Consider the following 27,500-nt stretch of genomic DNA (forward strand, 5'->3'; position numbering starts at 1 on the left):
CACTAGGAGTTTATAACTTTATTTTACATTTAATATTGCGTGAATAAATCTTCTGTAATTTAGCAGAAGGGTTCATATCGTCTTTAAATGATAAATATCAGTAGCGCAGCGACACCTTTTCATTTTGATCTTGGTTGTGTTTTCCAGCTACACACACTGGTGGACTGGCGGTGTGTTGACCTACCTGCCCTTACCGTTTGATGAAGGTGATCATGGATGCACACACACACACACACACACACACACAAACACACACACACACACACACACACACACACACACACACACACAAGGACACATTTATTTAATATTTTTTGCAAACATAAATTAGTGTATAGTCATTTCTGGACTGTGAGATTCAGTTTTTTTTGTAAGATTACTTCTTGAGTTTTGTCTTTGCTACTGAGTAATCTAATGTATCTGCACACATATATTACTGTAAAGCATCCTGTAGAAAATACTATTGAAAAAGAGAGATCTGTAAGAGGTTTAGATGTATACACACACACACACACACACACACATATATATATATATTTGCAACCAGAAGTTTATTCTAAGAGGCACATAACCATTAATAAAAGTCAGATGTTAATGTGACTAGACTTTTTCCTCTTTTAGGTAAGTCAGGATCATCAAATGTGTTTCTGTTGTGCTTAATAACAGAATAATGAGAGAGATATTGTTTGAGAAATTGTTATAACTTTTCTTAAAGGTCAAGTTTACACACAATAAGATTATTCTGCCTCTGGAAAAGCTCAGATGATGATGTCAAGGTTTTGGACGTTTCTGATTGGCTAATTGACGACATTTGAGTTAATGTGAGGCACAACTGTAGAATAGTGTTGAAGGAAAAGCTCAAACACACTGCTTCCTTGTGTGACAACATGGGAAAATCAACAAGCCAGAATCAACAACAAAGCCAGATTACAATCTGCTGAATGACACTGGGAAAAGACTCATGTTTGGAGACATGTCCTGTGCTCTGATGGAGCTAAGATTGAACTGTTTGGCCATAATGAGCAGTGTTACATTTGAAGGACAAAGGGGAAAGCGCACAAGCCTAGAAACACCAACCCTACTGTGCAGTATGGAGGCGGCAGCATCATGTTGTGGGGCTGTTTTGCTGCAGGAGGGACTGGTCCACTTCACAGCATAGATGGCATCATGAAGAAGAACATTATGTAGAAATACTGAAGCAACATCTCAAGACATCCGCCAGGAGATTACAACTTGGCCACAAATGGCTCTTCCAAACAGACCATGACCCTAAGCACACTGCCAAATAAGTGCTTTAAGGACAGCAGAGTGAATGTTCTGGAGTGGCCATCACAAAGCACTGAGCTCAATCCTATAGAGAATATGTGGACAGAGTTGAAAAAGCTTGTGTGAGCAAGACAGCCTACAAATCTGACTCAGTTACAGCAATTCTGTAAGGAGGAATGGGCCAAAATTTCTGCAAACTATTGTGCGAAGCTCGTGGAAGGAGACCCAAAACATTTGACCAAAGTTACACAGTTTAAAAGCAAAGCTAAAAAAAAACAAGGAAATGTGTGTAAACTTCTGACTGTCTAGAAATTAAAAAATTCTCTCGTTATTCTGGCATTTAGCAAATGTAAATCATTAAGGTAATCCTAAAGAACCTAAAATAGTAAATGTTTAGTGTGATTTAACTTTTAAATAATTTAAAATTTAAAATAATTATGTTCCTCTTTTAGAGTGTATGTAAACTTCTGGTTTTAACTGTATATACAGGGCTTGATTTTACCTTTTTTGATCACCTGCCACTGTGGTTAGTAGAGTTCCAACATTACTAGCCACTCGCCATTTTCACTATAGCCACAATTTTGTCGTTGGGAAAATATATTTTACATGCATGAATTTGACTTTGACATGCTAAAATGACTTGATTTAGATGTTGTGTTATGTCCACATGCCTCCTCATTGATTTCACTTTTGTGTGTGTGTCGTGTATGAGTTTGCTCAGTGAGCATGAGCAAATGAGTTGTTGTTTCATAGCATCATATAGCAGTTAGTTTTATTTCACCTGACTCTTCAGTGCTTAAAATTAGGAATTTGCTAAATTGATCTCTGACCACCAAAAATAAATAAATAAATAATTATTTCTTGGCCACAAAAGTTTTAATTAATGTTTCAAAACAAGCACAATACAGCTGTATAGGTGCACTTTTTAATTCAACAAAACTTTTCTTAAACCTTTAAAAGTTCTGAGTGTGTTTAGAGCAGGGGTCGGCAACCCGCGGCTCTAGAGCCGCATGCGGCTCTTTAGCGCTGCCCTAGTGACTCCCTGGAACTTTTTCAAAAAATGTTTGAAAATGGAAAACGATGAGGGAGGTAAATATATTTTTTGTTTTAATATGGTTTCTATAGGAGGACAAACAATCTTAACGTTTTCCAATGCTGTAAAAGTGTGTAGAATATTTAATTTCAACATTTCTGTCAACGAAGATTTGCGTCATAGCCTGCGACACACGTTTCTATCAGCAGGGCGGGATGCCAGGCAGGTGGCTGTTGTAAACAAACCGGCGGCTGTGTGATGCGCCATGGAGCGCAAGCTGTCTTTGCCAAAGATGTACAGCGGGGCACGCTTTCTCATTTTCCCTCCCTGAGAGAATTCAAAGAAGCCCATCCCGATCACTCACTCAACGGTGATTATTTACAAGGTGCGATCGTTGATATGCAAACTGCATTTGGGAGCAGATTTTGCGAATTGCGAAAGGAAAAAACGAGACTGTCTTTCCATGACACACACCCCTGGAGATTGACCCTTCCTTGTTGAACACATTCCCAGGAATGACTCGAGCTGATCTTGAAATGGAAATGGCAGGCTGCGTTTTATTGCACTGTTTGTTGCCCAGATAAGGGGCACGTTGTGCACGTTCATTTTGATGTTGTTTTTTTGTATCCTCAAAATAAAAAATAAAAAAACATTTTAAAAAATCTGATTTCTTTATTGCATTTCTTTAATTTCATCAAAGCAAAACATAATGCAATAATATTGTAATGAAGTTAAACTTGAACATTAAACATAATGCAATAATATTGTAATGAAGTTAAACTTGAACATTAAACATAATTCATTAATATTGTAATGAAGTTAAACTTGAACATTAAACATAATTCATTAATATACTGTAATTAAGTTAAACTTGAGACGGCATCGTACAACAGAGTAGTCACGTGGCGCGTCATTCTCTACAGGATGCACTGCAGGGAAATGAACATTTAATCATGAAGGCTCAGTATGTATTTGTAGCCAACTAAATCATTTTTATAGTAGGCTAATATAGCTAATATAAATACATACAGCATGTGTTGCCATCATTATAAGGCTTATATAAGGCTTTGAATTTTTTGCGGCTCCAGACATATTTGTTTTTGTTTTTTTTTGGTCCAATATGGCTCTTTCAACATTTTGGGTTGCCGACCCCTGGCTTAGAGCATAACCTGCATTAAATCAATCAGAGGCTGTTTCTCAATTCCAAGAACACAGAGAACGGACTTGCATTATTGTGGAGATCGGTCTTGCCAGGTCACCTCAGAAGAACGAACTCGGGAGACCACGAGAACAGAGAAAGCGTCCTGTGAGAGATGAGATGCTGCGTTCTTCGCTAATTCTTCCTGATGGTCACATGACCTTCACGCGTTTGTAATGGAAAATTATTAACATTACAGCATTCATACAGCGATTTATTGGGTTTCCCCTTTTCAAAATATATGCCATGCATAACGACTTTACAAATATACGCTGCACAATATAGATAAAACAGATTTTAATTGGAGTTTCAGCAAATAAACACCCTTAATGTGTTTATTCCTTTATTACGATGTTCAAGGTAATGTTTACTGTCTTTCACTGTTTAATTTAGGGAAACTCCCGAGGTACATAAGTGAAATCTCTGAGCTTTAATAATAAATCTATATAAAATGCTGCGCTTCCCACCTCCAGTCGCAATGACTTCTGGGACTTCTAGAGCAAGTTCGGTGCTCAAGTCTGCATCCATGCGTCCTTGATATCAAGATCACATCCGGGAACTTTCATGCGTCCTTCGTTCTTGGAGCCTTGAGTATTGTAAATGAACGTTGACAGTTGATGATGATGTTACATGAGGACGCAAGATCGCATTCCCTTTAAGAGTCAGCTGCGTCGCTCCATGGTGCATTTGCTATTTACATGTCGAACTTCGTAAGTGTAAAAACTGAACGCTTCACTAGCGAGAAAACAGTTAAACAGAGCATCTGCAGTGCAAGGATAAAGAACGAGCCTCCTCCATTCAGCATCTTTACTTTCTCTTTACTTTTACTCCTTTACTTTGGTGGAGTGAGGAAACGGTGGAAACTCACTCCACTGAACACATCCATCAGCCCATATATTTAATTTCCTTTGTTAAGAGCAAAGATTTGTGCAGAAACTATTTCTAAATTCAGTTCTGATCTCCAGCAAAGGAATTAATGAACAATAATAATGAAGTGTGGTCAGAAACTGAGTTATATCCAAACACACGTCCTGTTCTTATCCACATATGCTGATGCAGACGTCTCCAAAACCCCACAGCTGGACACATCTACACTTGTGTTTATTAAAGCAAATATAAATCTGCATATAATCAATAATACTGCTAATAATAATCACATTATACAAATGCAGATCGTCATGGATAATCTGAAAAAGCCCCCCGAGGGCTTGTAGTTGTGTTTTTCATGAACATTCTCTAAATATTATATTAAAATGCCAGGTTACAAAAAGCAATTATAAAGATCAAACAGTTTATCTACCTCAGCAGATCTGTCTGAGGTATTAGGCGTGGCTAACATACTTAGCCACGCCCCTCCATCTGTCACTTTTGCCATCGCTATGACAAACAGAAATGATGAGGAGGAGGAGGAGTCTGTTAGGCTGTAAAAACTCTCCCCAAACCCTTTCCCCTTTCTGAATGACACGCCTACTTTACTACATCCAATCAGATTGCAGTAGAAAAACAAGCCACGCCCACTGTTTGCTCATTTAATTATTCCGCTTCTCTAGAAAAGGGGTTCCCAAACTTTTTAGCTTGCGACCCCCAAAATAACAATGCTAGTGACTCGCGACCCCCAATATCCTCTGAGGTGGTTATATATACAGAAACCTTGCATGCAATAGCGCACACACACCAATAGACCCAAGTTTATTCTTAGTTTAATCTTTTTTTAATGTAAATCAGAGCTGTAAATGTGCCAGAAAGTTTAACCTGATGTTATAAAATTAATCTGCTGCATCTGACGCCATTGGTGTGTCTTTAAAATTATGTAATTACACCAGGGGTCGCAATCCAATAGAACTAGTAACTATAAGCTCCTGTAGTAACTATATTGTATATATTAACTATAAACAACAATTTTTCTCTTCAGTAGTTTATTGATAAAATATGGTAATTCTTATGGTTTAATATAAATAAATAGATTTTTGGAAATCACCAGGCGACCCCCCCTTTATTGTCTCGCGACCCCTTGGGGGGTCCCGACCCCCACTTTGAGAACCACTGCTCTAGAAACCGTGTCACAATACGGGTAAAATGGGCGCAGCTTTGGTTAATGTGGACTTTAAGTGTGTGTATTTGTGTATCTGCAGTCTAATCAGTGCAGTAGTCGCTGTTTTAGTTGAATTTTGGATGTTTCTGTGTGTGTGTTCAGCTCAATGTGAGGAGAACATGAAGAAGGTTTTAGTGAAGCGTGTGAACAGATATGAGGAGAGCACAGACATCTACACTGAGTTCTTCAAACCGTACGAACTCACAGCCTTCGATGACACTTTCAGCATCTCTATGACCAACTCAGCCAGGTCAGAACACACACTTTCACACTCACTCATTCACACTCGCACACACTGAACGTAACCTCTCACACGTTGTAATTCATTCAGTCGGCTTCTTCACAGGATGTACATGCAGATGTCTTGAGTGTGAACAGCTTCTCTAATCTCCAGATTCACACACTGCTGTCTCTGACCATTGAGCGTGATTTCTCTCTCTCTCTGTCTGTTCTTCAGGGATTTCATGCCGAAGACAGTCGGTCTCGACCCCAGTCCCTTTACTGTCCGCAAACCAGACGAGAGCGCCAAATCAGTGCTGGGGTGAGTCTGACCAATCAATACTGTTTGTTTATTGTAATGTAATGTATATTTATATAGCACATTTATTGTGTATGGCCATACACCCAAAGTGCTTCACAATCATGGGGGGGGGGGGGGGGGGTCTCTCCAAACGACCACTAGTGTGCAGCATCTACTTGGATGATGCGACGGCTGCTACATGACAACCTCGCCAGTGCGCTCACCATATACCAGCTATTGGTGGAGTGGAGAGACAGTGATAGAGCCAGTTCGGTGCAAGGGTATAAGGCCATGATTGTAAGGGTCGATAGAGGGACTTTGGCCAGGACACCGGGGTTACACCCCTGCTCTTTCATGAGAAGTGCAATGGGATTTTTAATGAGCACAGAGAGTCAGAACCTCGGTTTAACGTCTCATCCGAAAGACAGCGCCCACTGACAGTGTAGTGTTCCCTTCACTATACTTGGGCATTAGGACTCACACAGATCACAGGTTGGGCGCCCCCTGCTGGCCTCTCTAACACCACTTCCAACAGCAACCTAGTGTTCCCTAGTAGTCTCCCATCCAGGTACTGACCAGGCTCAGCCCTGCTTAGCTTCAGTGAGTAACCGGTCTTGGGCTGCAGGGTGATATGGCTGTGGCTCTTATATAGAGTATGCTTCCTCCTCAGGTAAATACATAAATAGCAGGCCTGTAGGTAGTCTGGTGGAAAGGGTGGTTCTTTTTACCTAAAATATGGACCTTTTTGCAGTTATTCGATTATTTTTTATGTAATTATGATGTTTAAATACGTTTTAAGCACTATTGTTTGCTGGATTAGCTTGTCGGATGGTCATCAAACACACTTTTTGATGTACCAAAAACATTTCCTAAAGATGTAGAAGAAACAAATACGAGAATAATACTTATTTTTCAAATACAAATTTATTACATTATATTATTAGAAACAACTTGGAGAGATTAAGAGCTTGTAGATAAAATATTAGAGATTACAAACTAGCCATGTTGTCGTTTATCATAGATATATACACTAGATATCGCATAGGGACCCTGAGCATGCGTCATTAGCGCCGCCATGTTGGTACAGTGCTCCCAGGACAAGTGTCATTCAACCGCACTAGTCAAGACAGTGTTATTACGTGAAGATGCGGGACTTTAGTGCTGTCTACGGGTGTAGTAACGAGCAAACAAAGAAAACAAAGCACAAAGGCAGAACATTTCATAGGTAATATTAAGTTTTTTTCTGTTTTTGTATGTTCTGAACGTTTGTGCTAATCAGGTAACGTTATTGATGATAACAGTCACTTACTGCATTCACCATACGGCAAAGCAGCTCCAACTCGCACTAAACACTCGGCTTATGCTAGTTTTGTTAAATAAAATCAGCAAACAATGCCAAAGAAATATGACAACGAGATGCTGCGCTGCCAGAAACTTGTATTATTGTCGGCTAGTGAAAGAGTCGTTCAGGGGATTCATTCACAAACGAATCGCTCCCTCTGTCAGTATGAGGAGTGAAAGCAGGAGAGGAGCTGTGTTTCAGGACATGATTAGATCAAATTTAACAGGGAGGGTGAATAGTACATTTCTGTACACACAAACACAAGCTTTTTGTCAGGAATGCCCGTGCGGTCACTGATCCATCAATGTAGAAAAGTGATGTCAAATTATAATTTTCGTAATTAGAAAAAAAAATTACACACTAACATCCTGGAAATCTCCCGATCATAGATATATGTGTATGTGTGTATAACCCTGGCTTTGGATGGCCACAGTCCCCCACTGTACCTTGGTCCCGCATTCATTTCAAAGGAGCGCTACCCTGTAGCAAGATGGCGGCGCTAATGACGCATTCCATCCAATAGACAACAATAGGCCAGGCGACATCTAATGTATATATCTATGGTCGTTTATTAGGCAAACACAAACTGGCCAGCACATTGAACTTCCCTCAGTCATGCTAAAGCAACACCCAAAAGAGGATTCTGCCTGGTCTAAAACCTTCTTCGACGGTTATTTTCACAATTTAATATGGAATACCGGGCGACGCGGTGGCGCAATAGATAGTGCTGTCGACTCACAGCTAGAAGGTCACTGGTTCAAGCCTCAGATGGGTCAGTTGGTGTTTCTGTGTGGAGTTTGCAGGTTCTCCCCGTGTTTGCGTGGGTTTCCTCCGAGTGCTTCGGTTTCCCTTATTTCCTTTGAATGCTCTGCGTTCTTGGTTTGTATCCTATGGAACTTACAGTTGGAAATACAAACATTTTGGATTTTGGTTTCCTTCAAACTAGAAGGGTCATTGCGTTATACTGTTGTGAGGAAGCCGTAGGTGAAGACATGGAGGCGGAATGAATCCAAAAGCTGGAGGTTTATTTAAACAAACAGCTAGCATCAAACAAAGGCAGAATCGTGATCATAAACCAGGCAACGACAAGCAAACAAAGAGGCAGTCCGAAAAAGCAAACAAGTCCAAAATCCAAAAACAGAAACAGCAGTAGGAAAACGCTTAGTAGGCAGTGAAACTGGCAATACTTCGCAAAGAACAACCATAAGCCGTGTGCTTATATATGGTGGCTACCAGGAAGTACCAACGAGGAAGTACCCAGTCAATATTCGGGAGAGAGCTCCCTCTGGTGGACGGATGAATGGTAAGTTGCCATATTCGTTACAACTGTAATATAATTGGTAATTAAGCTTGAATTAAGACTTGAATTAAGACTTAGCCTGGTGACGCAGTGGCACAGTAGGTACAGTAGTTCTGTCGCCTCACAGCTGGTTCGAGCCTCAGCAGGGTCAGTTGGCGTTTCTGTGTCGAGTTTGCATGTTCTCCCCGTGTTTGCACGGGTTTCCTCCGGCCATTGCATTATACTGTAATATAATTGTTAATTAAGCTTGAATTAAGTGTTAGCCTCTCTCTCTCTCTCTCTCTCTCTCTTTCTCTCTCTATCTTTCTCTCTCTTTCTCTCTCTCTCTCTCTCTCTCTTTCTCTCTCTCTGTGTGCGTGTGTGTGTGTGTGTGTTGAATATGTAGTGTGTGCAGCTGCTGTTGTTCAGCTCATGACTTCACTCCTTCACCTGATGTACTTGAAAACAAGTTGATTTGCGCTTTAATATGCGCATATATTTTGAATATTCAAATCACGTGGCCTGAGCTTCTCTTCCCGCCAGTGTCTCCTGCAGCCACACAAAAACAAGTCAGTGGAAAAAACATCAACACGTTTGTGTTTACGGGTCAAGCATGAGATGTTAAACTGATGAATATGATTTTATTAGCACACATGGGGATAGTGTTGATGCCAATAAGAAAAAAATATTACTTTTAATGTTTTAGATAACACTGGTAGGGTGGCATGGTGGCTCAGTAGTTAGCACTGTCGCCTCACTGCAAGAAGGTCGCTGGTTCGAGTCCCAGCAGGGTCAGGTGTCTTTTCTGTGTGGAGTTTGCATGTTCTCCCAGTGTGTATATATATATATATATATATATATATATATATATATATATATATATATATATATATATATACAGTATATATGTAATCTTGTTGACTGTGATTTTTAACCTATTAAAATGTGAATCCTGAAAAAATTGAATGTCACATGTTTAATGTTTAATGTTTTCTTAAAATACTGTTTTAATCACTCATAATAATCACGGATAATAATTTAAAAAATTATAATAATTATTGATCTGAATCAATAATGCAATTAAATTATAATAATAAGTATTATTATTGTTGTTAGTAGTAGTAGTAGTAGTAGTAATACTTCTAATAATAATAATAATTAGTAATAAAAAAAAACTAATAATAATAATAATTAACGGTGATAATAATATAATAATAACATAATAATAATTAGTAATATTAATTAATAATGAAATAATTAGTAATAATAATAATAATAAAAATAATAATTAGTGCTGTTAATAATAATAAAATAATTAATAATAATAATAATAATAATAATAATAATTTGAAATAATTTAAACAACGACAACAATAATAATAATAATAATAATAATACAAATAATTAGTGATAATAATAATAATAATAATTAGTAATAATTATAAAATAGTAATAATAATTAGTGATAATAATAATAATAATAATAATAATAAAATAATAATAATTAGTAATAATAATAATTAGTTATAATAAAAAATAACAATTAGTGATAATAATAATTAAATAATAAGTAATGATTATAATAATAAAATAAATAATAATAATAATAATTTTTGATAATTTAAATAATAATAGTAACACAAATAATTAATGATAATAATAATTATTATTTATGATGATGATAATAATAATAATAATAATATAATTATAATAATAGTGATAATAATATTAATTGTAATATTAATATAACAGTGTGTGATAATAATATTATTATTAATAATAATAATAATAACAATAATAATTATTGGTAATAATAATAGTAATAATAATAATAATGAAACAATTAATTAAAATAATAATTGGTGATAATAATACCAATATTATTATTATTAATAATAATAATAATAATAATAATAAATATTAATATTATTATTATTATTAGTGATAATAATAATAAGACTGCTAATATTCAAAAATGTTTCTTAATAATCAAATCATCATGTGATTAATTTTTCTTTTTCAGTTTGTCTCCTTTATTTATTCTATTTATTTTCCAGAAATTACAAAATAACATTTATTTTAGCATAATTACAATATTAATCTTAAATGTTTGATTTGCAAAGTGTGGAAAGTCCGAGTGCAAAGTAACTGGATTAATTACTGACCCCCTAATATATATTATAAATAGATTAATATTAATAAAGAAAAAAAATTAATATATTATAATTAATATAATACTGATTTCTAAAGAATGTTGTGACACCGAAGACTGGAGTAATGATGCTAAAATCCAGCTTTACATCTCAGAAATAAATGACATGTTATTGTATTTTCACATAGACAACAGACATGATGATCTGATATAATATTTCACATTTTTACTGTATTTCCTAAATAATAAATGCAGTCTGAGTCAACAGAATTAACCTCTCTTCAAAAACATGAAGAAAATCTTTCTGACGGCAAACTTTTGATCAACTGTTCCTTCAGTTTGTGTGATTTATTAATAGAAATCCATCTGCGCGCTGGTAATAATCTGCATGTGTGTGTGTAATAAATGTACGTCTGTATGATTCACATGTGGAATAACAGCTTCACAGCTCATAATGATGAAGGACTAAAGGCTCGTTTACTGTGTGACGCGTCATAATCACAATTACCTGATGATCTGTGCCTGTGCTTTCATTCCAGTGTATTATACAGTGTTGTATTTTATGATTTATTCGCTTTAGGCTTATTCTATATATCGCTGAAACTCAAACTCAGTGTAAACAAAACATATCTTAATATTTTTTCTTCTTGAGAAAGTCTTACTTGTTTTATTTCGGCTAGAATAAAAGCAGTTTTTAATTGTTTTAAAGCCATTTTAAGGTCAATATTATTAGCCACCTAAGCAATATTACTTTTGGATTGTCTCCAGAACAAACTACAGTTACACAATGACTTGCCTAATTACCTTAACTTTACCCTAATTACCCTAGTGAAGCCTTTAAATGTCACTTTAAAGAGTCTTGAAGAATATCTAGTCTAATATTATGTGCTGTCATCATGGTGAAGATCGAAGAAACCAGTTATTAGAAATGAGTTATTAAGCTTGTGTTGTGTGTATTGTGTGTGTGCAGCAGTAAGTCCAGTAAGGAGGAAGCGGTGCTGCAGAGGAAGACTGCGGCCAGCGCTCCTCCTCCTCCCACAGAGGAGCAGATCTCCAGCAGCTCTGAAGACGACAGTGAAGACGATCGAGAAGACGACGCCAGCGCCTCGCAGAGATCCACACCTATCAGACTGACGGAGACCAGCCATGAGGTGCACACACACACACGCACACAAGGGCGCAGAATTAACATGGAATGAGTGGACATGTCTCCACCAATATCCACTGATTAATAAGGGTTAGAGTACGCCTGCACCAATGTCAAAAGCAAATCTGCACCCTTGCACACTCACACACAGCTCAAATCATCATCAACATCAGCAACAACACCAGTCATAACATGGTTAGTTAGCTAAAAACCTTAAGTTACTTTACAGAATGATTTGATGAATATGAATGCACTGTTGAACATCTCCCATGGCCTCCACAGTACCCAGAACCGAACATTATTGAGCACTTTGAGGTGTTTTGGAGGAGCAAGTCAGGGAAGATTTTCCTCCAGCAGCATCATGTAGTGACCTGAACATTCACAACTCAAACACACAGTGGTGTAGAATTAACATGGACAGAGTGGACTTGTCTCCACCAATATCCATCGATTATTAAGGGTTAGATTACGCCTCCACCAATATCAAAAGCAAATCTGCACCCCTGCACACTCACACACATCTCAAATCATCATCAATATCAGCAACAACACCAGTCATAACATGGTTAGTTAGCTAAAAACCTTAAGTTACTTTACAGAGTGATATAATGAATATGAATGCACAATTGAACACCTCCCATGGCCTGCACAGTACCCAGAACTAAACATTATTGAGCACTTTGGGGTGTTTTGGAGGAGCGAGTCAGGAAAGATTTTGCTCCAGCAGCATCATGTGGTGACCTGAACATTCACAACTGAAACACACAGTGGTGTAGAATTAGCATGGACAGAGTGGGCTTGTCTCCACCAATAGCCACTGAATAATAAGGGTTAAATTAGGCCCCCACCAATATCAAAAGCAACTCTATACACTCACACAGCTCAAATCATCATCACCATCAGCAACAACACCAGTCATAACATGGTTAGTTGGCCAAAAACTTTTGAGTGATTTGATGAAGATGAAAGTGCAGTTGAACATCTCCCATGGCCTGCACAGTACCCAGAACTGAACATTATTGAGCACTTTGGGGTGTTTTGGAGGAGCGAGACAGGGAAGATTTTCCTCAAGCAGCATCATGTGGTGACCTGAACATTCACAACTGAAACACACACAGTGGTGTGGAATTAACATGGACACAGTGGACTTGTCTCCACCAATATCCACCAAAAAATAAGGGTTAAATTACGCCTGCACCCATATCAAGAGCAAATCTACACACTCACACACAAACAGCTCAAATCATCATCAACATCAGCAACAACACCAGTCATAACATGGTTAGTTAGCTAAAAACTTTTGAGTGATTTGATGAAGATGAAAGTGCAGTTGAACATCTCCCATGGCCTGCACAGTACCCAGAATTGAACATTATTGAGCACTTTGGGGTGTTTTGGAGGAGCGAGACAGGGAAGATTTTCCTCCAGCAGCATCATGTAGTGACCTGAACATTCACAACTCAAACACACACAGTGGTGTGGAATTAACATGGACGCAGTGGGCTTGTCTCCACCAATATCCACCAAAAAATAAGTGTTAAATTACGCCTGCACCCATATCAAGAGCAAATCTACACACTCACACACAAACGGCTCAAATCATCATCAACATCAGCAACAACACCAGTCATAACATGGTTAGTTAGCTAAAAACTTTTGAGTGATTTGATGAAGATGAAAGTGCAGTTGAACATCTCCCATGGCCTGCACAGTACCCAGAACTGAACATTATTGAGCACTTTGGGGTGTTTTGGAGGAGAGAGTCAGGGAAGATTTTCCTCCAGCAGCATCATGAAGTGACCTGAACATTCACAACTGAAACACACACAGTGGTGTAGAATTAACATGGACGGAGTGGACTTGTCTCCACCAATATCCACCGATTATTAAGTGTTAGATTACGCCTCCACCAATATCAAAAGCAAATCTGCACCCCTGCATACTCACACACAGCTCAAATCATCATCAATATCAGCAACAACACCAGTCATAACATGGTTAGTTAGCTAAAAACCTTAAGTTACTTTACAGAGTGATATAATGAATATGAATGCACAATTGAACACCTCCCATGGCCTGCACAGTACCCAGAACCAAACATTATTGAGCACTTTGGGGTGTTTTGGAGGAGAGAGTCAGGGAAGATTTTCCTCCAGCAGCATCATGTGGTGACCTGAACATTCACAACTGAAACACACAGTGGTGTAGAATTAGCATGGACAGAGTGGGCTTGTCTCCACCAATATCCACTGAATAATAAGGGTTAAATTAGGCCCCCACCAATATCAAAAGCAACTCTCCACACACTTACAGCTCAAATCATCATCAATATCAGCAACAACACCAGTCATAACATGGTTAGTTAGCTAAAAACGTTTGAGTGATTTGATGAAGATGAAAGTGCAGTTGAACATCTCCCATGGCCTGCACAGTACCCAGAACTGAACATTATTGAGCACTTTGAGGTGTTTTGGAGGAGCGAGACAGGGAAGATTTTCCTCCAGCAGCATCATGTAGTGACCTGAACATTCACAACTCAAACACACACAGTGGTGTGGAATTAACATGGACGCAGTGGGCTTGTCTCCACCAATATCCACCAAAAAATAAGGGTTAAATTACGCCTGCACCCATATCAAGAGCAAATCTACACACTCACACACAAACAGCTCAAATCATCATCAACATCAGCAACAACACCAGTCATAACATGGTTAGTTAGCTAAAAACTTTTGAGTGATTTGATGAAGATGAAAGTGCAGTTGAACATCTCCCATGGCCTGCACAGTACCCAGAACTGAACATTATTGAGCACTTTGAGGTGTTTTGGAGGAGCGAGACAGGGAAGATTTTCCTCCAGCAGCATCATGTAGTGACCTGAACATTCACAACTCAAACACACACAGTGGTGTAGAATTAACATGGACGCAGTGGACTTGTCTCCACCAATATCCACCGATTATTAAGTGTTAGATTACGCCTGCACCAATATCAAAAGCAAATCTGCACCCCTGCACACTCACACACAGCTCAAATCATCATCAACATCAGCAACAACACCAGTCATAACATGGTTAGTTAGCTAAAAACTTTTGAGTGATTTGATGAAGATGAAAGTGCAGTAGAACATCTCCCATGGCCTGCACAGTACCCAGAGCTAAACATTATTGAGCACTTTGAGGTGTTTTGGAGGAACGAGACAGGGAAGATTTTCCTCCAGCAGCATCATGTAGTGACCTGAACATTCACAACTGAAACATTAACATGGACGCAGTGGACATGTCTCCACCAATATCCACCGATTATTAAGGGTTAGATTACGCCTCCACAAATATCAAAAGCAAATCTGCACCCTTCCACACACACACTAAAAATGAAATATTTTTCAAAATAAAATATAATTCAGACTCAAATAATAAATAAAACTGGAATAATTCATTACTGCTTGTGTTGCACAGTGCCAATTGATCCACAGATGGGTTCTGGTCCTCTGCACAGGAGTTGAGGACCATTGCTGTAAAGCAGGGATCACCAAACTTGTCCCTGGAGGGCCGGTGTCCTGCAGATTTTAGCTCCAACCCTAATCAAACACACCTGAACAAGCTAATCAAGGTCTTACTAGGCATACTTGAATCATCCAGGCAGGTGTGTTGAGGCAAGTTGGAGCTAAACCCTGCAGGGGCACCGGCCCTCCAGGATTAAGATTGGTGACCCCTGCTATAAAGTATACCAGAACCTTCATAAAGCGACGTTTATAGTGAACCTGCCCTCAGATTCAGTCCCGACTCAGAGACCGTTCATGTTTGATCTGAAGTTGACGGAGTTCATCTGCTTTCATTAGTTCTGGAGTGGCTCTGCTGATGATGAACATCCAGCATGTGATGAAGATGATGATGGTGATGATGATCTCTGGAGGTCAGCCTGTCCTCAGTGGGGAAATGAGTCAGATTGAGATTGAGGAGCTGCTTCTGTTTCAGCTCTCCACAGACTCTTCTGATGGGAAATCTGAGCCGTGATGGCGAATAATGCAGTCAAGATGGAGAGAGCTGTTTATTCAGTCACGAGGCTTCAGCTCGAGTCTGAGTGATCATATGTGGCACTGTAATGGCACGATTAGCTTTCTAATCATTTATATATGCAGACTTTCTGCAGTGTGCATTTACACTCGCTGGCCACTTTATTAGGTACACCTTATTAGTACCAGGTTGGACCTTTTTTGCCTTCAGACCTGCTTTAATCCTTCGTGGCAGAGATTCAACAAGCTACTGGAAATATTCCTCAGAGATTTTGTTAAGGTTGTTAAGGATTTGCCGTGTGGTACTCATGTTGTTGCAGTCTTATTCCTAGAGTTTTTGCTGCGTGTTTGCAAGGTTATTCCAGGTAAAATTGATTGATTACCGTTGATTTCTGTCTGTGGTGTCCTCACACTGGTTTAGTGCTGATGCAGCGAGCGAAGGCTGGGCTTTGTGTGTGTCCACAGATGCCCTCACTGATCCGCTTCTCACAAAGTTCTCCACTGTGATCATTTATATATGCAGACTTTCTGCAGTGTGCATTTACACTCACTGGCCACTTTATTAGGTACACCTTTTTAGTACCAGGTTGGACCCTTTTTGCCTTCAGAACTGCCTTAATCCTTCATGGCAGAGATTCAACAAGCTACTGGAAATATTCCTCAGAGATTTTGCTCCATATTGACATGATTCATGACGCCAATCTCCACCACATCCCAAAGCTGCTCAATTGGATTGAGCTCTGGTGACTGTGGAGGCCATTTGAGTACAGTGAACTCATTGTCATGTTCAAGACACCAGTCTGAGATGATTGAGCTTTATGACATGGTGTGTTATCCTGCTGGAAGTAGCCATCAGAAGATGGAGACACTGTGCTCATGAAGGGATGGACATGGTCAGCAGCAATACTCAGGTAGGCTGTGGTGTCGACACCGTGCTCAATTGGTGCTAATGAGCTCAAAGTGTGCCAGAAGCGCACCCGGTGTTGTCTTCTGCTATGAGGTTGCTGGGCTCTTGCTACTTACTTTCTGTATGGTTTCTTGGGTGTTGCTGTGTGATTCCCATGTGGTTGTTAAGGATTTGCCGTGTGGTGCTCATGTTGTTGCAGTCTTATTCCTAGAGTTCTTGCTGCGTGTTTGCAAGGTTATTCCAGGTAAAATTGATTGATTACCGGTGATTTCTGTGTCTGTGGTGTCCTCACACTGGTTTAGTGTTGATGCAGCGAGCGAAGGCTGGGCTTTGTGTGTGTCCACAGATGCCCTCACTGATCCGCTCCTCATGAAGATCTCCACTGTGATTCTGATGACGGGTTTATATATCCACTGATGTCACCTTGACCTGAGAAAACATCCACAGCTTTACTCCTTTTTCCCAGAATTCTTCCTCTCGAATGTTTCTCTTTAGTCAGTGCCGTCTAAATCCTCAGTGAATGATTGAATTTCATATGCAGTGGATAGTTTTACCTTTATAAGCTTGGAGGACTGCATCCATACATCTCTGACATGACTCAAATCACTGATTAATAAAGTCATCTGGAATGAAGAAGAAAGCGTTCAGCAGGACTCCCAGAGCTCATCAAGAGTCTTTGTGTTCATCTTCAACGCCTCCTCCTTCATCTTGCTCAATAATGTTCTTGTCTGGTGACTGGGCTGGCCAATCCTGGAGCACTCTCTGCTTTCAGGAGCTTTGATGTGGAGGCTGAAGTATGAGCAGGAGCGCTATCCTGCTGGAGAATTGTCCCTCTCCTGTGGTTTGTAATGTAATGGGCAGCACAAATGTCTTGATACCTCAGGCTGTTGATGTTGATCATCCACTCTGCAGATCTCTCGCACACCCCCATACTGAATGTAGACCCCAAACCATGATGTCTCCTTCACCAATCTTGACTGATTTCTGTGAGAATCTTGGTCCATGCTGGTTCCAGTAGGTCTTCTGCAGTATTGGTGATGACTCATGGGAAAAATTCACCTTCTGACATTCCCAAATGATCAAGAAGTCTACATGCAGTGTAGATTAGAGGAAAAGAGAAGTTGTTTACAAATTAAAATATATATATAATGATTATTTATGTACTTTGTGCGTTTATTTTCGTCTGATTTGAGAGCAGTCAATTCAATTCACCTTTATTTCTCTAGCGATTTTAGAGCGCTAGATTAGCAAAGCAGCTTCACATTGAAGATTATAGTGAACGTAAACTGGTCAGTCCAGTTTTCAGCTTTTGAAGTTCAGTTCAGTGTGGTTTAATATTCACTGCTGATCGTTTAAACCAGGGGTGTCAAACTCAATTGCTGGAGGGCCGAAGCCCTGCACAGTTTAGTTCCAACCCTGCTCCAACACACTTACCTGTAGGTTTCAAACAAGCCTGAAGGACTCAATTAGTTTGATCAGGTGTGTTTAATTAGGGTTGGAACTAAACTGTGCAGAGCTGTGGCCCTTTAGGAACTGAGTTTGACACCTGTGCTTTAAACACTGAAGAGCAATCATCGATGCGCAGCTCTACAGGTCAGGCTTCTGCTGTGGTGAGATGAACAGATTGCACTGAATATTGATTAAATCTCTGTAGTTTATTATTTTGAATCGGTTTATTAGTATTAAAAAGGGCTGCTGGTGATGAGTGATTGGTGATGTGAATGGACATGGACCATGGATCGTGCGCTGTATTTATTTCTGCAGATTGGACACTGCACAATTTCTGTTGTCCTGAGCAGCTGGATATTTCTGTATATGCAGGGCATTCTCTCTGTCTGCCGCTCTTTTGTCTCGCTCCACGTGTGTGTGTGTGTGTGTGTGTGTGTGTGTGTGTGACTCAAGGTTTCTGCCATGTTTCCATGCCAACAAGGCCATTTGGATTTATTTACCTTGAGAGACACTGAAGGAGGATTGAGGGATGAAGCAGAGCCGCTTTATTGGAGGACAGATGAATGAACGAGTGCACTTCGCCATTTCAATGAATAACATCCATACAGAGCATTCTCTCTCTCTCTTTTCCCCTCTCTCTCTTCATTCGTCTTCTCTTTATATTCCTCTTCTCTTTTTACTTCTTCTCTTATATTTCTTTTATCTTCTCTTCTTGTATTCTTTTCTTCTATTCTCATTCATTTTCTTTTCGGCTAAGTCCCTTTATTAATCAGGGGTCCTATCCAGCATATGTTTTATGCAGCGGATGCCCTTCCAGCTGCAACCCATCACTGCGAAACGCCCATGCACTTTCATTCACACTCATACACTACGGCCAGTTTAACTCATCAGTTCCCCTATAGCGCATGTGTTTGGACTGTGGGGGAAACCGGACGAAACCCACGCGAACATGAGAAGAACATGCAAACTCCACGCAGAAATGCCAACTGACCCAGCCAGGACTCGAACCAGTCTGTTACCTTTCTATTAGCTGAAGCCAGTCTGGCCATTCTCCTCTAACATCAACAAGGCATTTGCGCCCACAGAACTGCCGCTCACTGGATATTTCCTCTTTGTCGGAGCATTCTCTGTAAAGCCTAGAGATGGTCGTGCGTGAAAATCCCAGTAGATCAGCAGTTTCTGAAATACTCTGAGCAGCCCGTCTGGCAGCAACAACCATGCCACGTTCAAAGTCTCTTAAATCCCCTTTTTTCCCCATTCTGATGCTCAGTTTGAACTGCAGCAGATCCTCTTGACCATGTCTACATGCCCAAATGCATTGAGCTGCTGCCATGTGACTAGAAAATTGTGTTAACAAGCAGTTGGACAGGTGTACCTAATAAAGTGGCCGGCGAGTGTGTATGTATATTGATTTTAGCAGTTGTGATGATGTGTGTGTGTGTGTTTGTAGGTCTGACAGTTTCAGTTGTCATTGAAACTCTACATGGATGTATGCTGTGCTTGGTCGTGTGCTGTTTGTGTCTGTGAGATGTTGCTGTGTGATTCCTCCTCTAGTGGGGCTGTGATCAAGTTATCTCTGCTTCATTATGTATCAGCATTAATGAGTGTGTGAATGCAGCTCTGAAGACTGATGCACAGACAAACAACAACAGCAGATTGATTGTCACAGTCACACGGACCTGACACACACACACACACACACACATACACACACACACACAGTGTTGTTGTCTCTGTATGTGTGTGTGTGTGTGTGCGTGCGTGCATGTGTGCGTGCGTGCGTGTGTGTGTGTGTGTGTGTGTGTGTGTGTGCGTGCGTGCGTGTGTGTGTGTATATCCATGTATGAGTTTCTGTAAGTGTGTGTGTGTGTGTATATGTGTATATGTGTATTTGTACTTATGCATATGTAAGCTTGTCTGAGTCAGTGTGAATGTGTGTTTGTGAGTGAGTGTGTGTGTGTGTGTGTGTGTGTGTGTGTGTGCGTGCGTGCGTGCGTGTGTGTGTGTGTGCGTGCCCACGTATATGTGTGTATTTCCATGTATGAGTTTCTGTATGTGTGTATGTGTGTTTGTGTGTGTGTGTGTGTGTGTGTGTGTGTGTGTGTGTGTGTGTGTGTGTGTGTGTGTGTGTGTGTGTGTGTGTGTGTGTGTGTGTGTGTGTGTGTGTGTGTGTGTGTGTGTGTGTGTGTGTGTGTGTGTGTGTGTGTGTGTGTGTGTGTGTGTGTGTGTGTGTGTGTATGCACCTGTGTGTGTGTGAGTGCATGTGTGTGTGTGTGTGTGCATATATGTGTGTGGACACCTGGTATTCATCATGTTCTGGGGACCAAATGACCCCACAAGTATAGCAATACCAGTAAAGTACAGTCTGTACAGTATAAACATCAGTACAGATATAGAGAGAGGTCGTGTGTGTGTCTGTTTATATGGCAAATTTTTGCCAGCAGCTTTTGCACACATACATTGGACACAATGCTTGTTTTGTTCCTAAGTTGTTTTGTTGTAAGTCATTTGATTTTAAGTATCTACCGATACAGAAACCCGATCCCATGATGGAAACAGTACAAAATATATATATATATATATTTTTTTTTTAATTAATTTATTTATTTTTTTTTTTACTTTACTCTTTACTTTTCTTTTTCTTCATTTCTTTTTCTTATGACTTTTTATTTTTCATATTTTTTCCCACAAAAATATTATTATTAATGTGATGTTGTTTTTTTCATTTTATTCAGCCAAGACTTACACAATACAGCATCATTTTGACCATTTTGTCATTATATATTGTTCATACGTTACTTAGAATTTAGTTATATTTATAGTTAGAGCCAAAATTTTACCTACTTGCGTTTATATCGATGTTAATATTTAGCCGCACCATGTTGGTGTTTTGTAACACTTTTTTTAACGAGGTGGCCCAACACTCAACCCCCATCCTGGAGGACCCATACACACACTCAAACACTACAGCCAATTTAGTTGATCAATTCCCCTATAGCACATGTGTTTGGACTGTGGGGGAAACCGGAGCACCCGGAGAAAACCCATGCCAACACGGGGAGAACATGCAAACTCCACACAGAAATGCCAACTGACCCAGCCAAGACTCAAACCTTGCTGTGAGGCCACAGTGCTAACCACTGAGTCACCCAAAACCAAACCTTTAATGACTTTTAATCTAAATAGTCTGAAAATCTGAAATAATATATAGAAATTCACACATTTGTCAATGTTTTTTTTCCAGTGTCACATTAGATTTGTATTTTTAAATGCATTTAATATATTATGCATAATATATTATAGAGAATATATATTATTTGAGGCTGCACGGTGGCACGTTCGCCTCACAACAAGAAGGTCTCTGGTTTGATCCTCGACTGGGTCAGTTTCTGTGTGGAGTTTGCATGTTCTCCCCGTGTTGTTGTGGGTTTCCCCCACTGTCCAAAACACATGCACTCTGGTAAGCTAAATTGGCCATAGTGTATGTGTGTGAATGAGTGTGTATGGATGTTTCCCAGTGATGGATTGCAGCTGGAAGGTCATCCGCTGCATAAAACATACTGGAAAAATGTGCGGTTCATTCCACTGTGGTGATTCCTTGTGAATAAAGGGACTAAGCCGAAAAGAAAATGAATGAATGAATATATTATTTGATGCAGAAAACACTCAAATTAAAAAGTGCATACACTGTTTCATGGCCCCAGTCATACTGAACAAGTAAAAGCGAAGGCGTTTAAAGGGCTTGCAGACCTTGGTGACTTTCTTCCGCGTCCGTTTGTCTTGTTTTCCCACTCATGTCATCCTGAAAGTAAAGTGTCATTTCTCTGCACCGACGGCTCACGTGTTTCCCTCATACGCGTTCCTCATCTGAAGTCGAGCAGTAGTGATGAAATATTCAAGTGTGTGAGAGCTCATTACCTGCAACACTGTAATTACAGCGCAGACGACATCAGTCAGCGCTCGCTTCAGTCTAATCAACATGAACTTACGCAACCGCTGACAGATTATTACTGCACTGAACTAACACTGCATTCATCTCTCAAACATTATTACCAGACACAGTTTAATGTGCACCTTTCAGTTTTGAACATTGTAGGGGTTTTTTTTTTATTTACAATACACTAACTGACAGAAGTGTTGTGGTTGATCCCAGTTGTAAGAGCAGCAAATAGTAACTCGACTTCTAGTTGATGATGTGTAAAAGTGTTGAAGGTGGATTTCTCTGCTGAATCATCTGCTGATCTGCATTAATCATCACCAATACTGCAGAAGACCTACTGGAACCAGCATGCACCAAGTTTGGTGAAGATGACATTATGGTTTGGGGTCTACATTCAGTATGGGGGCGTGCGAGAGATCTGCAGAGTGGATGATCAACATCAACAGCCTGAGGTATCAAGACATTTGTGCTGCCCATTACATTACAAACCACAGGAGAGGGACAATTCTCCAGCAGGATAGCGCTCCTGCTCATACTTCAGCCTCCACATCAAAGATCCTGAAAGCAGAGAGTGCTCCAGGATTGGCCAGCCCAGTCACCAGACATGAACATTATTGAGCTAATGAAGGAGGAGGTGTTGAAGATGAACACAGACTCTTGATGAACTCTGGGAGTCCTGCTGAACGCTTTCTTCTTCATTCCAGATGACTTTATTAATCAGTGATGTGAGTCATGTCAGAGATGTATGGATGCAGTCCTCCAAGCTCATGATGGAGTCAGACACAATATTCATTCTGTCTCCACTGCAGCAGGACTTTATATTCTATACTGGACATTATTTCTGTTCAGTGATGAGACTTTAGTCTGAGCAGAGTCAGACCGCACTGTCCTCATCAAATCAGTCAACATCAAGACATGATCAGATTTTATTGAGCTCAAATCAGCAAAATCTAGAGGCCTTTACCTTTCATAGAGACACTTCTGACACCAGATCATCAACTAGAAGTCATCTTATTATTTGCTGTTCCTAAAACTTGGATAGGCCACAAGACTACTGTCGGGGATTGGAAGCTTCCCTTAATGTTTTTACTAACAGGAAAAAATAATGCACATTAAATTCAGTAATGATTTTGTTTCCCTCTGACCTCTGCTCTCTGTGACCTCTGACAGGATCCAGGGCCTCAGCAGCGTCTGCCTGCCGCCAGAGAGACGTACGGCCTCAATCTGCTGGCCAGTCCACCGGATGAAGACATACTCATATACCACAGGTCAGAACAATGCAGATCTCATCTATTGTCAGAATTATATATATATATATATATATATATATATATATATATATATATATATATATATATATATATATATATATATATATATATATATATATATATATATATATATAATTGATTTAGATTTGATTGTTTTGAAATTCAAATGGCACCTACATGCCTGTGTTTTTGTTTCTGTGATAAATACGGCGTTTCGTGATTAATCTCGATTAATTACTATTTTTTAATCATTTGACAGCCCTTATATATATATGTGTGTATGTATATGTATATGTGTATGTATATGTATATATGTATATATATACATGTTGAATATTTCAAATTAATCACGTGCGTTATCACGTGCGCACTAATTTTGACAGCCCTAATATATATATATATATATGTATATATTTATATATATATGTATATATATATATATATATATAAATATATACATATATGTATATTTATATATGTATATTTATATATATATATATGTATATTTATATATATGTATATATATATATATATATATATGTATATTTATATATATATATATATATATGTATATATATATATATGTATATATTTTTATATATATATATATATATATATATATATATATATATATATATATATATATGTATGTATATTTATATATGTATATTTATATATATATGTATATATTTATTTATATTTATATATATATATATATATATATATATATATATATATATATATATATATATATGTATATGTATATATATATATATGGATATATATATATATATATACAAGAGTTCTGTCTGGTTTTTGAATCTGATTGGCTGATAGCCGTGCAATATTTTGCTAGTAACATCACACAAAGGCCTCTTCACCCTTCACCTCTGTGTATTACTCTGCCCGTATGCAGCCAGCAACAAGCAGAGGATGCTCTACAGTTTGACAAATATTACTGCTGTTAGGCAGTTTTGACGCTTTTTAGTCAAGAATGTAGCTGTTTAGATTGCAACTATGCAGTTTATTCATAAGAATAGTTCCTATTTTAAAATATTTACCATTTCTGAGAGACACTGGGTCGGCGGTCATTAGCCTGCCATACTGAGTAGAACCATAGATATATACACTAGATATCGCATAGGGACCCTGAGCATGCGTCAATATCGCCGCCACATTGGTACAGTGCTCCCAGGACAAATGTCATTCAACCGCACTAGTCAAGACAGTGTTATTACGTGAAGATGCGGGACTTTAGTGCTGTCTACGGGTGTAGTAACGAGCAAACAAAGAAAACAAAGCACAAAGGCAGAACATTTCATAGGTAATATTAGGTTTTTTTTCTGTTTTTGTATGTTCTGAACGTTTGTGCTAATCAGGTAACGTTATTGATGATAACAGTCACTTACTGCATTCACCATACGGCAAAGCAGCTCCAACTCGCACTAAACACTCGGCTTATGCTAGTTTTGTTGAATAAAATCAGCAAACAATGCAAAAGAAATATGACAACGAGATGCTGCGCTGCCAGAAACTTGTATTATTGTCGGCTAACGTTAGTGAAAGAGTCGTTCGGGGGTTTCATTCACAAACGAGTCGCTCCCTCCGTCAGTATGAGGAGTAAAAGCAGGAGAGGAGCTGTGTTTCAGGACATGATTAGATCAAATTTAACAGGAAGGGTGGATAGTACATTTCTGTACACACAAACACAAGCTTTTTGTCAGGAATGCCCGTGCGGTCACGGATCCATCAATGTAGAAAAGTGATGTAAAATTATAATTTTCGTAATTAAAAAACAGTAATTACATACCAACATCCAGGAAAACTCCCGATCATAGATATATGTGTATATGTGCATATCTCTGGCTCTGGATGGCCACAGTCCTCCACTGTACCTTGGTCCCGCATTCATTTCAAAGGAGCGCTACCCTGTAGCAAGATGGCGGCGCTATTGAGGCATTCCGTCCAACAGACAACAATAGGCCAGGCGACATCTAGTGTATATATCTATGGAGTAGATCAAAGGCAGGGATGGCAACAGGACCGCATAATAACAAAGACTATAGAATACACCTTAAAAGGGACTTTGATAATACGCCCTTAGAAGATTAAAACAGCGTAACTACAGCTATCCTGATCATTATTAAACCAGTAAGTGATGTTCAGTGAAGCGAATCACATGTACATCAGTATTCACAGCCTTTGGCTTGAAGCTGTAAATGGAGCTCAGGTTCATTCTGTCTCCACTGATCATTCTGGAGATGTTTCAGCAGCTTCATTGGAGTTCACCTGTGCTCAATTCAGCAGATGGACATGATTTAAAGGCGTACACCTGTCTATATAAGGGCCCAGGGTTGACAGTGCATGTCAAAGCACAAACCAAGCATGAAGACAAATGAATTGTCTTTAGATATCCAAGACAGGATTGTCTTGCGGCACAAGGCTGGGGAAGGTTACAGAAACATTTCTGCTCCTCTGAAAGCTCCACTGAGCACAGCGGCCTCCATCATCCGTGAGAGGAAGATGTTTAACCACCTGGACTCTTCCTAGAGCTGGCCGGACATCTAAGCTGAGTGATCGGGGGAGAAGGGCCTTAGTCAGGGAGTTGATCAATAACCCGATGGTCACACTGTCTGAGCTCCAGCGTTCTTCTGTGGAGAGAGGAAAACCTTGCAGAAGAACAACCATCTGTGCAGCAATCCACCAATCAGGCATCTGTATGGTAGAGCGGCCAGACGGAAGACACTCCCCGCCTGGAGTTTGCATCTGAAGGACTCTCAGAGCATCAGAAACTAAACTCTCTGCTCTGATGAGACTCAAACTGAACTGTTTGGAGTGAACGCCAGGCGTTACGTTTGGAGAACAGCAGGCAGCTCTCATCAGCAGGCTAACAGCATCCCTACAGTGAAGCATGGTGGTGTTGGCATCATGCTGTGGGGATGTTCTTCAGCAGCAGGAACTGGAAGACTAGTCAGGATAGAGGGAAAGATGAATGCAGCGATGTACAGAGACATCCTGAATGAAGACCTGCACAAGAGCGCTCTTGACCTCAGACTGGGGCGACGCTTCATCTTCCAGCAGGACAATGACCCAAAGCACACCGCCAAAATATCAATGGAGTGGCTTCACAATGACTCGGTGAATGTCCTTGAGTGGCCCAGCCAGAGCCCAGACCTAAATCCTATTGAGCATCTCTGGAGAGATCTGAAAATGGCTGCACACCATCGCTTCCCATCCAACCTGATAGAGCTTGAGAGGTACTGCAAAGAGGAACGGCCAAACATTCCCAAAGACAGATGAGCAGAGCTTGTGCATCATATTCAGAAAGACTTGAGGCTGTAATCACTGACAAACGTGCATCAACAGAGCATTGAGCAAAGCCTGTGAATACTGATGTACATGTGATTTATCAGCTTTTTATTTGTGTAAATCTGCAACAATTTCAAAAATTCTTTGTTCACATTGTCATTATGGGGGATTGTGTGTAGAATGTTGAGGAAATCAACCAATTTGATCCATTTTGGAATAGGACTGTAACATAAATGTGGAAAAAAGTGAAGCGACATCAATACTTTCAGGATGCACTGTATACTGTAGAGTCCTGTTGAAGATATGAATGTAAGAGAGAGATCTGTGAGGGTGTACATACTCATTTCTGCGAGCACTGTCTATTGTACATCCATCATTTAAGCCCCTAACAGTGAGGGGATGCAGCTTTAACTTTAACTACAGCTTTAAGTACAGTATTGCTCATTCAGGCAGACATGAGGTGTGGATGAGGAACACGTGAGGACGTTTCTAGACACTCAATACACTTTATCATGATAGAAATACACAGAGCAGACGCACACACACACACAAAGAGACACATTCCTAAGCTGAAAACATG

General features: G+C 39.5%; 1 protein-coding gene across 7 annotated transcripts in view; it reads left to right on the plus strand.

Moving 5' to 3' along the window:
* fig4a (FIG4 phosphoinositide 5-phosphatase a) overlaps positions 1–27,500 on the plus strand; it is a 125,892-nt gene that overhangs the window by 82,093 nt on the left and 16,299 nt on the right. For 2 of the 7 annotated variants that reach the window (NM_001442771.1, NM_001442773.1), the window contains 5 exon segments: positions 148–206; positions 5,692–5,839; positions 6,047–6,130; positions 11,853–12,033; positions 23,511–23,608. In NM_001442771.1, coding sequence (NP_001429700.1) covers positions 148–206; positions 5,692–5,839; positions 6,047–6,130; positions 11,853–12,033; positions 23,511–23,608 — 570 coding nt within the window. 7 annotated transcript variants of the gene reach the window in all.

The sequence above is a fragment of the Danio rerio genome, chromosome 20 (assembly GCF_052040795.2).
Source record: "Danio rerio strain M-AB ecotype USA chromosome 20, GRCz13ab, whole genome shotgun sequence".
NCBI classification, from domain to species: Eukaryota; Metazoa; Chordata; class Actinopteri; order Cypriniformes; family Danionidae; genus Danio; species Danio rerio.